The sequence below is a fragment of the Mustela nigripes genome, chromosome 14 (genome assembly GCF_022355385.1).
Source record: "Mustela nigripes isolate SB6536 chromosome 14, MUSNIG.SB6536, whole genome shotgun sequence".
Lineage (NCBI taxonomy): Eukaryota > Metazoa > Chordata > Mammalia > Carnivora > Mustelidae > Mustela > Mustela nigripes.
The window spans coordinates 48,199,396-48,214,530 of record NC_081570.1 but is presented as its reverse complement, the minus strand read 5'-3'; the positions used below and the strand labels follow the sequence as shown (position 1 = coordinate 48,214,530).

The 15,135-nt window shown below is 43.6% G+C and overlaps 1 protein-coding gene across 8 annotated transcripts in view; it reads right to left on the bottom strand.

The window, feature by feature from the left end:
* The window catches only part of FGGY (FGGY carbohydrate kinase domain containing), a 400,085-nt gene that overhangs the window by 8,183 nt on the left and 376,767 nt on the right, over positions 1-15,135 (bottom strand). For 7 of the 8 annotated variants that reach the window (XM_059374911.1, XM_059374919.1, XM_059374913.1 and 4 more), the window contains one exon: positions 14,664-14,834. The exons of the other annotated variant lie outside the window; for it this stretch is intronic. In XM_059374911.1, the coding sequence (XP_059230894.1) occupies positions 14,664-14,834 (171 nt within the window). The remainder of the gene's footprint in view (positions 1-14,663; positions 14,835-15,135) is intronic. 8 annotated transcript variants of the gene reach the window in all.

Genomic DNA, 15,135 nt, shown 5'->3' with positions numbered 1-15,135 from the left:
AAAACGACTCGTGTTCCTTTCGTATCCTGGGAGGCAGAGCTCATCACTGGTCCTGGACCCGATATAGAGGGTGCCCAGGGAGTCACTGCTGTCATCAGACACAGCATTGCTGGCTTTTTAAATTTCTCCAGATCACTAACATAAAGCCAAAACCTCAGGAACCCGCCGGCTGCAATAAATCTGGAAATTACCACAGCATAACAATATGAATTTATTATGGGAATGCTGACACGTGCTAAATATAGTCACCCCCCCACAATATATTTCTGTTCAGAAGGGTTTGTTTGAAGTTGGCCTCAAAATTCATACTTTTTGTCAGCAGGCAGGGCTGGACAATCTTAATTTGCAGCACGCTACCCTCTTTGTGTGAGAGTCTAGACAGCACAATGAATACAGTGACTTTTCTCTTTCCTTTTTGCCCACACAATGAAAGCTTTTTACAAACAAAATATTTTGTAAAATCGCATTTTAATCACTTCTTTTCTTTCTCTCTATAAGGCAGCGCTATAAATAAACCATGAAAGTTCACATTTGATCGTCACTTCTGAAAGCAAGTGAAGGGTTTCTGTAGGAAAAAATAGGGGCCCTGTACCATGGTCATGAAAGATCGCATTCATGGGGTTTGACCCTGCCCTGCTGTGTCAAGGCCGCGCTACCACTCTGCAGGCCACAGCACCAGCAATCCCCAGGCCTGCGTGGGCCTGGGAGACACCCAGTTCTCATGTGTTACAGCCTGGCCTGGGAGCTAGCAAAGGGCTTGAAGCCTACACTGGGTGAGTTACCCAGGGAAATTAGGTTAAGGGAAGAAAGGGGCTCTTCAACACCCACAGAGAGGATGGGGATCCCCTGAGTGGCAGACACACTAATATTGGTAATGTGAGGAATGGGGGATCTGGTACCTTCTGCACTAGCCAGGGGAAGCGAAACAACAGCCTCAAGAATTTGGGAAGGCCATCAGGTAGCCTAGACCTAAGCACCAAAGGCCACAGCAAGCTTGGCAGTGTCCATAGTCACAGTCTACGGGGAAGAATGATTGGGACCTAGCCTGGTGGGAGCTATACCGTGCGTTCCCCAAAGGCAAGAACTGTGTTACTGCAGGTGTCAACCCTAGCTTGGTCCTCGTACTCACAGGTGCCTGGTTAATGTTTGCCGAGTCGCTGAATGAAAGGGTGAGGACTTTCATCACGGAGGCAATGTAAGATCATGTAAGCCAGTGTTTCCAAAACAGCGTATGCACTCCAGGGAGTGCACAGGAGGACCCATTAGGATTCCAGGAGAAAATACTAAGAGTATCATATGATTTCTAGTCTCAATAAATTAGTTAAGCTTTACCAGCATTGAGTACGCAGATCATCACCAGACTGGTCAGTTGGTCCACACACTGGGTAGACATGAGGCACGCAAGAAGCGTGAGGCTTCTTAAAAGCAGCACGGGATCTCTACACCACGCAGGGCAAGAGAGCACGGTGACTGCCCGTGTTCCCAGCATCCAGAGACATGTCCATGTTGTCACTTACACATTCCAGGCTACTGGATTTACAGGTATTACATAGTTTCATTTACATTAACCTTCACAAAATGGACAAGCAGATGAAAAAGATTTAGTCAGTGGATTAAAGGTAACAGTGATCATTCAGATCCAAGTAGATTAAAAAATAGTGACACTTTTACTTGGTACTAACTCTTCATATTACAATACAACAGCAATGAAGACCTGGTCAGATAAGACAAGAACTGGGAAGAAATCAAAATGATCTAGAATACCAGCTGAGATATAAGTACACAGGCACATGCACAATCATTCGGAAGTCATCAAAAAACTAAAAAAAAATCATTAGAAACTCATCTGGCCATAGATATATAATAGACCTTGATGTACTGCATAGTGTTAGTATGAAAGTAAAGTAATAGGCAAGAATTGGAAATATTTTATTGCAGCTGTACTTCATCTGCCTTACAGTGCACGGAATCTACCATTACAGTAGAACACAACTATGCCTTTACATCAACAAGTTTCCATGTATTGAAGATCCAAGCTTGAACGTTTTTTGACTGATTGAAAAAGTGTGCTGTCCATTGACTTAGCAGCCAACTCCAATGGCCATTGCTATGTTACTGATTCAAACCAACATTTCCCAAGTACTTTCTACTCTTATACTGTGCATGGTGCTAATGGCTTTATGTATGTGACCTTTTAAAGCCCCAACATGACTTTATGACATCGATATCATCATCTATCCCCACTTTATGAATCAAGGAAGGGAACACAGTACAAAAAGCCATAAAGCCATTTGTCCAAAGCCATAAAGCCAATATGCAGTGAACCAGAATTCCAGTCCAATTCTGAGTCCAGGCCATTGCTTAGTCCCACACACAGACTCGATGCTCCTGTCCTCCCTGTAATACAGAAAGCTTGGCCCTTGAGTGAGTCCCCTAAGCTTGAGTTCAAATCCTACTTCTGCTGCTTATTACTTGTGCGAATTTCCCGGGTGAAAAGTGTGTGTGTGTGTGTGTTTGTATGTGTGTGCACAATAAGCCAGTACACAGTCCACAGCACCTTTTTCCAGAGATGCTGACACATAGTTCTGAATACATGAATCTGCCTTCTTCACGAACTCTGAGTCATTTTACTGGAAAACAAGTTCACATGGTAAAGTGTGGGCTGAGGCACATGACCCCTCCATAGAAAAACAGAAAGTAGAGCAATGTGATTTTGTTCCTCCAACAAACATGAAGAAATGGCTAGTTGTTCTCGTATTTATTTTGTTTTGCTTTGCTTTTGGATACAGTCATCTTTTGACCTGCACCTGGTATTCTGTGAACCTCCAGACATTGATGACAACAATGTCAATTGAGAAGAAGGGATGAGAGGAAGGAAAGAGTGGGAGAAGTCTTCATCATTCATCATGATGTGGAGACTTGCCCTTTGTTTGTAATTTTTAAGTTCTATCCATATATCTGTATACCCACCTACCTATCACATGTGTGCACACATAGGTCTTGTTTAGGGTGGAAATTACACAGGTATAAACATTTACCAAAATTCATCACAGTGTGTGCTTAAGATCTTTGTATTTCACTTTATGTATAATCTATCTTAATGCAAAAATTAGAAAAAATATATATGTATATATATATATATACATATATATAAATGAATGTGTTGGAATATTCATATTTTTTGTAATTTTTAATTATATAATACCTTCCAAACAAAACAAAATCTAAACGCCCAGCTTTCCAATCTTGACTGCAAATACACCTCATATTAGCCTCCTGATCATAAAGGGGGACAGGTATGCCGAGGCCCTACTATGCTTCAGGAGATGGAGATGCTAGCAGAAAAGATACTGGGTTTTTGAGATAGGTTTGGCATTGTATCTGGGCTCTGCTAACTTAACAGATACGTGAACTAAGCTTCAGTTTTCCCATTTATAATGTGGGAAGAATAACACCTCTTTGCATTGCCGATGAAAATTCCCATATCCCACTCTCTGATTCTGGGCTAACTTGTCTCCTGATTTCCACTTTGGTCCCCTAAGACCCCCAAGCTCAGTCAGATTGATTTGCAGAAAAAGCAAATGTAGTGCCTTGATTAAGACAAAAGACTGACTACAGCAAACTGCCAGGGTTTGAAGTTGGGCTTGACCATGTACTGGCTGTACAATTGTGGACAAATGATTTAGCTTTTGTATTAGCCTCTGTTTCCCCTTCTAAATATGGGGACAGTTAATAGTATGCCTCTCCCTGGGCTGCTGTGAGAGTCACACGAGTTTTTCAGGTAAAGCACTTAGTACCAGTACATAGTAAATGCTCCATGCATTTTTACGTATTTATTAGCCTACTAGCATGTGGCCAGGAGTTGTTACTGGATTCATTCACTGCACTAAGAATTGTGCCTGACCTGAAGAGGGGATCAATAAACATGTTGAATGGATCCGTGAATGACCTAAGTTAGATTCTGTCTCTCTGCGCTGTTTTTACACACAGTACATCTGACACCAAATTTGTGGTTTTTTTCCTCACGCCAATCAATTTCCCACCTCTTGAGACACCAACGGGGTGTCCTACAATTCAATCCAATTCTGACACCACCCAGAGTTGGCATTAGACTATAGACTTACGGGTTTGGTCCCACATGACTACCTCCTACCCTAGATGCCAGTCACAAGTCCCTCCGTACTTCTGACTGACTATGAACTGGGGGTTCCCGTGACCAGCTGTCCTATGTAGGATTGGATAATTTGCTAGAACAGGTCACAGGAAACCAGTTCACCTACTCTTATGGGTTTATTATAAAAAATGTGATTCTGGAACAACCAAATAGAAGAGATTCATAGGGAAGGTTTGGGGGATTGTGGGATGTGGAACTTCCATGCCTTCTGGGGGGCACTAACCAAAGCTCTCCAAACTCTGTTGTTCTGGGGTTTTTTATGGAGGTTTCATTACATAGGCTTGATTGATAAAAATCACTGGCCACTGATTGAATCAACCCTTGCGGAAGCTGTCCATGATTCCCAGCCACCAGTCATCTCATCAGTATACAAAAGACACTTTTTACACCAGAGATTCAAAGGGTCTCAGGAGCTGTGTGCCAGGAACCACGGACAAGGATAAAATCTTTAGTTTTTGTTCTATTACAGTTACTCTCACTATTAAACACGCAATGGACCGCTACTGCTTTTTGAATAACGTTCAGATTTTACAAAATGGCCTAGAACCTCGAGATGGTGCTTTGCTGTCATCTACAACCTTATTCTCATGCCCTCACTCACTGTCCTGCTCATACTGGAAACAACCAGTATCTTGCTATTGACTGAACAGGTCAAGCTTGCCCCTGCCTGCTCTTGCTCTCCCAGGAATGCCCTATCTCTTGGATGTTCGACAGCCTGCCTCTTTCATGATTAAGTCCTCCTCAAATGTAATCTTGAAGTGGCCAGACTTTGCCATTTGTCTGAAACTTCTCCCAAACATTTTCTATCAGATCGTCTCATTTTCGTGTCTTTAAAACCCTTCATAGCACTTAGCATCACCTGAAATTATATGTTAATTTATCTGCACCCTCATTTACTGTCTACCTCTCCCTTTGTGGCCCTCACCTCTGCTCCTCCTTTCTGAAACTAAGCTCCACCAAAGCAGGGTCCTTGGCTTTCTTATTCTTTGATGTATCCCTAGCTTTTAGCAGGGTTAATATTAGTTAATTGTTAGCTGAGCATACATACTCAGTGAATTCTTATTTTAGCAAAGGCACTGTGTATGTCTCGCCTCACGTGATGCTCAAAACATTCTGTGACAAAGGTCTTGGGATTTAAGTTTACAACAGAGGCTCAAAGAGGTTAAGTGACTTGCCTACGCTAATAAGTAGCTTAGGTAGGATTTACAACTTGCCTTAACTCATGAATAATGCCAGGCCTATTCCTTAAAGAGCTCACAGTCAGTCCATAGGCAGATCTTCAGGTTAGTTCCTGATAACTTATCTTCCGCTGATGACAGTAGGGCCCTGAAAAACCCTAAAAGCTTGCTTTCTCCACAAAGACAAATTCAATTACAGCCATCAGCCATTATACTGTGTTTACAAAGGCAGGAAGGTGGATTTATTGATGTATAGAAAGACTGTTCATATTAATTTTTGAAACAAAATGACTACCAGCTGTATGACCCTGAGTGAGCCCCTTCTCTTCCCTGGGACTCCCTTTCCTTATCAGTAAAATGAGGGGGTTGGATTAAACAATTCCTAAAGTCTTCCCAGGTCTGCAATCTGTTGGTACAATGCATGTAGCTTTTTAAAAAATTATCTTAATTTTTTTCAGTGTTCCAAAATTCATTGTTTATGCACCACACCCAGTGCTCCATGCAATATGTGCCCTCCTTAACACCCACCACCAGGCTCACCCAACCCCCACGTCCCTCCCATCCAAAACTCTCAGTTTGTTTCTCAGAGTCCACAGTGTCTTATGCGTCATCTCCCCCTCCGATTTCCCCTAACTCACTTTTTTCTGTCCTTCTCCTAATGGGTCTTCTTTTGATTCACTCTTAGTTGACAAGTGAAATGGTGAACTCCCGGTGGTACATTTTAGTAGGGTTTTACTAGGTCCACTCGGAGAGGCAACATGCCCACTGTGATTCTCCAGCAAGGCGCAGTCTCATTCCAATTTCAGTCACATGACCCTGGGAGGGTTTCTACCATAGGGAAGGCTACCCACCATTGCTGTAGTATCTGGAGGCCAGGGTAAGTACTGGGGTCCTAATACATGGCGTGGCTGCAAAGCCCTTGGGTCTGAATATGAATGGCTGAGCAATTGCCCATCCTATTTACCTGAGTTTCACTCGCCTTCTATGGGTTTTTTAAAAGCCAGAATATCAAGCTTCTTAATATAAGCACCAGACAGATTACAGACTCAAAATTGCAAGCCATGACCCATCCAGTAATCTATTATCGACTTGGGAAAAAGGGTCCTGCTGATATTTCTGGCTGAGATTTCGGCAGTGGGCTGGAACAGAAACAGCCATAATAATAACCATTGACAACGACAACAACAACAACAATTAGTAGTAGGAGCTAACATGTACTGTTACTTCCTGCGGCTCAGAACAGTATTAAACACTTTACTTACTTTATATCCCCACTTGAAATATGGGGGAAACACACAGCTTTGGAACTTGTACCCTTACGCCTTCACTGTAGAACAAGGGCTTCAGTGATAACTGAGATCGTAACTCCAATCCTAGCTCTACCATTGAGCACTCTGAGTCTCAAATTTTTCAATTTGAAAATGGGAGTTTTGATACTTACAAGTTTGTTTTGTACAAATTAAATGCATAAATCTAAAGTTATTATTACTACTATTATCTACCCATCGACCGAAACAAACCCTATTTTCCCAGGAACTATTAAAAGGCAAGAGTTGACAAGCATATACTTGGGTATATGTTTCAGGCTGGTGACGTGGGTGGGCTGGGGAAGGTGTTGGGTGTCAATATTCTTATGGCTCTGCAGAATTATTTCTAGACAATTATTCCTCCATCAGCAAGCAAAAAGCTTTGCCCCTTGGAGGTTTGTATCACATGATGACAGGCATACAATCATACCCGCCTCCTGTGCAGCTCACGGCTATCACCCTCGGGCCTCTTGCTTGGATCCCTATGTTAGAAGAAGCTGAAACCTACATCACCTGGTCTTCTCATCTAGTCATTATCTTGGAAGATTTGAGCATCCAATTACAAGACCCAACCAATGCTTGAGTCTTATGGTTTCAAAATGCTTCCAACTCTATGACCATTCATCTCCACTTTACTCCAGCATTTATCTCCACAGCCATACTCTGAAACTTGTCATCCACTTACTAGTACATTTATGTATATTCCAATGCTCTAATAGCCACTTGCTGGCTTCAACTACCCATCAGTCCAATGATCTCATTTGTCCCATCATTCCTACCAAAAGTCCTTCTTCACCTCATGGTAATTCTCAATCCCTTCCTTTTCTTTCATTCTGCAGATCCTTTCTGGCTCTAATTTCTCTGGTTAGCTAGGGTCGAATCCACCATTTATTATATCAAACACATCGACAAATAAGAATCATCACAAATACTTTCTTAGTTGCAAAATTCAACTGGTACCTCTAATTCACAGAAATTATATGGCCAGGATATGCCTCATTTATAACTATAAGACAGAAACCTCGTTTAGGGCAGAGCAGGCCAGTGGGAGATTGCTACTCGAGAAAGTACAACATCCTGAAAGTTCTCAGCATTTGAACACCTTAGAAATTTATACCACCTGTCTCAAGTTAACTCCATACAGAGAAGATTCTCTGGCCAACAGATCAGGATTCATAACTAGCAGCAAAAAAACAAAAACGTGACAGTATTAAGATAGTGCACAATGACTGAGCTGCAAGGAATGTTGGGTAACTACTAGGATCAATTTCTCTGTTTAGGTTAGGTGGTAAGAAATCAAATTATTGAAGATATAAAGTATCTATAGACCCATCCATCCCACTATATTCTTTAAAGCTCCCTGTACTGGATATCCAACTCTTTGGGGCCAAAGTCATATTAAAAGTTGGTCCTGGACGCCCTGGTTTAGCTTTGGGGGCTGGCCTCTGACTGTCTTTAGTATAAGAGTCCTTCTGGCAAAGCCAGAATTCATTTCAAACCAACTTCAGGAGGGAGAAGACAAGGAGGGAGCTTGAATCAAAAGCGAGGAGTTGGGAAGGCCAAGGAAGGTACCAAAGGACTAAAGCAAGACAAGGGCTGGAGGGAAACTGAGAAGCCAGGGGAAAGACGAAGTCAGACAGAGAGAGGGAAAGGAGTGGAATGCAAGTCCTGAATAAACTATCATGGTGTCCTTTCAATTTGGTTTATAAGCTTTCTTTGTTCCCAGAGCCCCATGGTTTCCCTCTATCTGAGCACTGAACACACAGTAGGATAAATGTCTATTTACTTACATGTCTTCCAACTTGACTATGAGATCTAAGAAGATAGAGGCCAGCAATTATTATCAGTATTCCCAGTAACTGATATAATGTGACTCTTCAATAAATGTGTGTTGAGAGAATGAAAAAAATGAATGAGCAGATGGACTAATGAAATAATGAGTAATCAGGAGTGGGGAATCTGTATAAAGCAACTTTGGGATCTCCCTCAGTTGAGCTTTTTGGTGTTTCCTAACTCTCATTTCAACAGTCTTCATTGTCAGATGTCATAGTTACAGTTCTAGGCTCTGGACCAATTAGATGGGAACCCTGGCTCTTCTAATTGAATGGCCTGGCCAATTTACTAGCCACTTTGTGCCTCAGTTTACTCATCTTCAAAAGAGAAATAATGGAACTATTCACAGAGTTATTAAGATAAAAAAGAAAATGCATGCAAAGCATTTAAATTAGTACTTGGCACAAATTACTAGCTTAAAAATTGGGATTATTTGTATTGTTATAATTATTATACCCATCTCCCCCCCAGCACTACACAGGACCCTGTAATGTTTTCTTGAGTGCTACTATTTAAAGACAGTACAGTACTTCCTAATCTTCTGCTCCATGTGACATGCTGCCTGGGCTGGGGAGTGATAAAGAGCGTGGAACGAAGAAACTATCCAACAATGAATACCAGCTGATTCCTCTGGTTCATGAGGGGAAAGAAGATGAACAATGAGCACAATGGAGGCTGTGGAGATGAAAAGTTTAGGAGCTTCTGGGTTTAGAAATATGGCATCTATTTTTGGATTGGACTTCTAGGCCTTTTACCTATAACAAACAAAGAAAACAACAACTATGTCACCTGTAGTTATGACTATGAGCTTGCTGTGGCTTTCACAGATGTAGGGCATTCAGTCCACTTCTCTCTAGTGACTAAATTATAGACAGGCACATGATGTACTGGAAAGAGAACTGATCTGGAAATAAGGAGGCTCTGGTCTTGCAATAACCTTAGTCTAGGCTCTATAACTCTGAACAAGTTGTTTCCTTTTGTTGGACCCCAGTTTCATTCTTCTCCAAAATGGCAAGTTTGAGCCAGATGTTACTTTCATGGTTTAACAAATGGTTACTGAATGTTTGCTGTGTGCCCCAGGCATTGTGCTAGGCTCTATGGATACATCAGTGAGCCTGACAGCTCTGATCTCTAGACCTCATGGAACTTAGAGTCTACAAGAGGAAAACTGATGCTATAGGAGAAGATCAGAGGGAGATAAAACTACTTTGAGGGAATGACCTACAGGTACAAAGGGAGCTGGCCCCAAAAAGATGGCTGATGAAGAGACATCTACACTGCACAGAATGCATATTTGAAGTTGAAATATTATAGCACATTTAAAGGGCTGAAAGAAGTCCAAGAGTAGATACAATGAACAGAAAGAGTGAAAACAGTCAGAATTTGATGGTCTTATAAATCATTATGCCAAAGTGAAATGGAAGCCACTGGAGGGTTTTAAGAGGAATCCTATTCAAATTGTAGAAGGTCACTTTGGCCAATGCACAGACAATGTATTAGAGAATGGTGAAAATGAAGGCAAGCACACCATTCAAGGGGCCCTTGGAGCAGTCCAGGTGAGAGATGACGGTGACCAGAAGAGCATGGTGAGTGTGGAATTAAAGCCAAGTGCAATGATTCAAGAGACATGAGGTGTAGTTACAAGGTGACTGTGAGAGACTGAAGTAGAAAGGAAGGAGAGGATGGGTTCATAATGTCCTTGAGGTTCTGGCAGAGGAGAGTGAGTAGATGTGGCCCCATTTACAGACTGTGCCATGAATGAGATGGTGCCAGTCCTGCAAACGAAGGTCGAGTTGATGAATTCAGATTGAACACGTCTGAATCCAGGTACCTGTGAGCCCTCTAACAGGTTATATGGATAGCTGCTGAGCTATGGGCTGTAGACAGCAAATTAGTCCTCAGAAGTAGATAAGATGGACAGAACCCTCTAGAAGATCAACATATAGTGCTGAGTGGAGGACAGAGGGGAGCTGGCAAATGAATCTGAAAAGCAGTGTTCAGAGCAGTGGGAGGAAAATCATGTACGTACGTTGTCAGTGGAAGAACGTGTGATTGTGGGGACTGTTCCATGTTGCAAAATGCTGCCAAAGGTAAAGCCGGGTTAGGACTCAAAAGTCCTTTGTGCTGAGCAACGGTCTAGGTTAGCATCAGTGACCTAGGCTAGTACAACTGTGGAAGTAAAATCCTGCAAATCCTTGCTTAAGGTTACCACAGAGAGCAGTAGTGAGGAAATCAGGACAGTGAGGATAGTCATCTTTTAAAACATTTTGATTGTGAGAAGATAAGAATTGGAGGGGGCTAACAGGTAGGAGAAAGGATTTTATGTTTAAGATGAGAGTATGTGTGGTAGCACTGTCCAACAGAAATAATGTGAGTTATGTTAATTTTAAAGTTTCTAGGAGTCACTTAACAAAGTGAAATGAGTATTTTATTAGCTTTTATTTAATTTATTATACCCCAAATATTATCATTTCACAAGTAATCAATACAATTAGTAGACATTTGATGTTCTTTTATTCACAGTGACTCTTTGAAATCTGGCATATATTTTGCACATCTCAAGTTGCACTAGCCACATTTTGAGTGCTCAGTCATCACATTCAACTAGTGGCTGTTATATTGGACAGAACAAGTCTAGAGCACATTTCCATGCCGCTGAGAAGGAGCTAGCAAATAGATAGGAGTAAGAATGGATAATGGATTGAGTGGGCTGCCAGAGGCAGTGGGGGATGGAGGAGTCTCCAATAACAGACTGTTCCATTATAATCTCTTTCAACACAATAAATGTGAAGGAGAAAAAGTTTGCATCTGGATATAGGCAGTGATGTGCTGATAAAGGTTAACAACTGGCTCTACGAAAAAAAAAAAAAAGCCTACTTTGTAGCATCTGCCAATTTCGCTAGTGTAAATCCTTCCACTGTGGCCATCTTCAAGCTACTGATGTGATGTCAGTGAACACAGAGCTGGGAGGAGACATATGCAGTCAGCTCTCATGCCAGGTGTGAACCAGCAATGGTACATATGACTGGACATACAGCTGGATGGCAGTTATCTTTCTAATGGCTTCTATTTTCTCTTTAAGGTGGATGGTAGCTGAGAATAAGTAGGTCCTGTGTCTGAACATGAGAGGGAAGATGAGGCTGGGAATTGAGGGAAGTTTGATGGGGTTATTACAGAAAACAGGCAATTGAGCTGATATGTTAGCTTCCTGTCAGGCAACAGAGGGACACTCAAACTGGGCAACTGAGGCAAGGCTTAATCATGGGTTTGTTTAAAAGAAGGTTTGGGAAAAGAAACCAGCAACCCGTGACTAGCAACAGTGGGGAGCCATGACTGCCTCCTACCCTAAAGGAGCAAGGAGAGGGAGAGACTCCCAACACCCAGAGAGAAAGCCAGAGCGAGAGGGCCACCTGCAGGAACCGTGGTCCATGGTGGATGGATTGGCTAACCTGTGGGAATGGAGTAAGGAGGGAAGCCATAGCTTCCATCTCTCCTCTAGGCTCCCGCTGGTGCCTCCCCAGGGGCCACACCCAACTCCACACCTGGGTAAGGGAGGCTGGCTGGGGACAATGACACAAGCCTGCCTTATGGTTGTATAGTACTTCCTCACAGTGCTCAAATGCCTTTAGGAAGGCAGAAGGCAGGCAAAAGGCAGGCAAAAGGCTGGCTTCATCCTGGGTTGGGGTTTGGTAAGACAAAAATGATGGGTAAACAAATAAAATGGTCATGTAGATACTGGCTAAGTGGAAAGAGAGAAGAGGGACAGGAGGAAAAGAAAAGCATTCCTTCAAAATGCATGTTAACTCTGACAGGCCAGGAAACTGAGCAAAGCAGTAATGTGGCTTCTCCAGACAAAGCTTTAGTGGTGGAGTCAGGAGATATGTCTGCCCAGCTTGAAAGCATTTTAACCTACTGTTGCATCCACAAGCAAATAAACTGCTCACTTATATACACAAATCATTTAAGCAAACTATTTCTTTTAGCTTTTAGTTGAAACTAAAGCACTATTAGAATTCTCTACCTCCAATATTTAAACTAATCTACACTTAAAAGTAAGGATGCCCTTGGGTATTTTCATTACAGAAGCTCATCCCAAATGTACAAGCTAAGAGTTAAAGTAGGCTAAGATGAGGAAGGTAAAGGGTGTCTTTACCTTCCCCCCTCCCCCTAAGATTTTTATTTATTTGAGACACACAGAGAGGGAAAGAGCACAAGCAAGGGGATCAGTTCAGGCAGAGGGAGAAGCAGGCTCCCCGCTGAGCAGGGAGCCCACAGCAGGACTGGATCCCAGGACCCTGGGATCAGGACCTGAGCCAAAGGCAGAGGCTCAACTAACTGAGCCACTCAGGTGCCTGCTCTGGTCTTTTCTGAAATAAAAGGGGAGTCAAGTTCTCGGGCATGCTCAGTTCCTCGCTCCATGTCTGCTCTGGCCGCCCCTTCCAGCATGCCTGACAGAGCACTTACGAGGGCTTCTTCATGCCCCACGATGTGGGCAGACGGGGACAAAGTGCCATATGACCTCCCCCATGTGTGCCACACGGACAGAAGCCATGCACGTTCCCTGCGGCTGGCACACGGGGAGTGCTCAGTGGTGATGGGTTGAACGGAATCTTTCAAGGACCACGTTTTCTTGTCCAATATTACACGGTCTGACAGCAGGATAAGAGATTACAAACCTCAGCTGTGGAGCCAGAAGCAGTGCCCAGGAAGACCTGGAAACAGCTAGGCTGGAATTCCGAGGGCCTCCTCCCTCTTCGCCCATTTATGAAACTTCCTCATTCATTCAACGTGACTGATACCTGACAGGGAGCTGTGAGGGTTCGGTGGGCCCAAGGACGCAAAGCTCCTGGTACTCATCAGTGCTCCGCCAAGGCCGATTCCTTCCATCTCCCTGTTCTCCTCTGCTCCTTCTTCCTTTCTTTCACTTCCCAGCATTGTCATGTTTTTCTGACACTGTATTCCATTCACTGAAGTTAGCCGTGGTTGTCCTACAGCTTCCTAGCCATGATCACTCCTGGGTGTGTGTGTGTGTGTGTGTGTGTGTGTGTGTGTGTTGTGTTTTGTTTTGGTCACCTTTGGGCCTCGGTGACCCAGGTGACCATTTTGTGGAAACTGCGGCATTTTGGATTGTGGCTTTTCCCCCTTTGAATAAACACTGAAAGCTTTCTTTCCCACTTATTCCAACTCTCGTTTGCCATCTGGTCCCTGGGTTGGCCGCATCTGTGTTTGCTTAATGACTTTAGGCAAAGGCCGAGTTTACATATGGGAAGAAGGAGAGGGCTTTGCTGATTTCTTCCATATGTTCATTTATTCGTATATTATGATTTTTGTAATCTCACCAGCAAAGATCCCTTCAGACAATCCTCGCGCTGTTCCCGGGGACCTGCGTCTCTGTGTGTTCAGCTGGGAGCTGCCATGAGAACATTTTTGCAGCGTCTGTTACCTTTAGCATAGCTCGGTGAGGCTTTCAGACAGGTACAAAATTAATGTTCGGGAGATTCTTCTTTTTGAACTGAGGAGGAGGCTCATTAGGCTTGGGTGATTCTGTGGAGCTGGGAGACCAGGGTTCGAGACCCTTCTCTCCATCTGTGAATGGGGTGGACGCAGACAAGCTCTGTGACTCTGGCCCTCGGTCTGCTCACTGCGTGTCAAAGGGCTTGGGCTGGGTGGGCTCCCACCCCTGCAGGTCCCATGAGGACACAGCTTTCCCTCTCCCCTTTCCTCCTCTTCCTCTGGTTCTGGGCTTCCGGCTCTTCTAGAGCTACACCTCAAATGTGTGCTTTCCTTCTCCCCAGCTCCTAGGCAGAGGTGTGCACGGAGGGAAAAAAGCCAAGAAAGGCATTCCATCTTCTGCGTAATGCAGGAATGGAAAAGGACAAGCTCTATTTCTTGTTTTGGAAGAAGACATCTTGATTTCTTTTTCTACAATACACTTGGGCCTCAGCTTAGGGTGATGGTTCACGAGCTCTGGAAAGACACAGACCTGGATTGGAAACCTACCTCTTCTCTTCCCAACTTGTGGCCCTGAATAGGTTTCTTTCATTTTCCTAAGTGGTAACTTCCTTCTCTAAAGTGGGACTACTCCCTGCCTTGCAGGGCTGGTGAATGGAGAAGTGATCATTAATCCTAATGGTGTTTTGCATAAAGCAAGTGCTCACAAATGTTGGTTACCTCTGTGCACAGTGGATTCAGTGGTGAAATACCACAGTGTTGGCAATGCCTCAGAGCAGGAAATGGACAACGCCCAGGGAAGATCACAAAATCAGCAGATGCCAAACCTTGACCTAGAACTTGGGACTTCTGACTCGTAGGCAGCAGATCTTTCTCAGGAGCTGAAGAGAGCTGGGGAAAAATAGGGGACTGGGTTGGAGTCACTAGAGACCAGATGATGGCTAAGGAAAGAAGATGGCCTAAGCCTTACTCGAGAGGGCTGGTCAGTGGAAGAGAGATTCTCCAGGGAACCAGGGATATGCACAGGCCGGTGGCAAGTGGGACTGGACCTCTTTTTGTGAATGTCCTCACATTGCTCTGAGACGTTTTCTCTCTCTTTTTCACTCTCCCTCTTTCTGTTCCCCTCCCCCTCTTTCTGCCCTTAGTCCTTCCTGACTAGTCTCTGTACCCAGGAGAGTGAAACCCAAGAGAA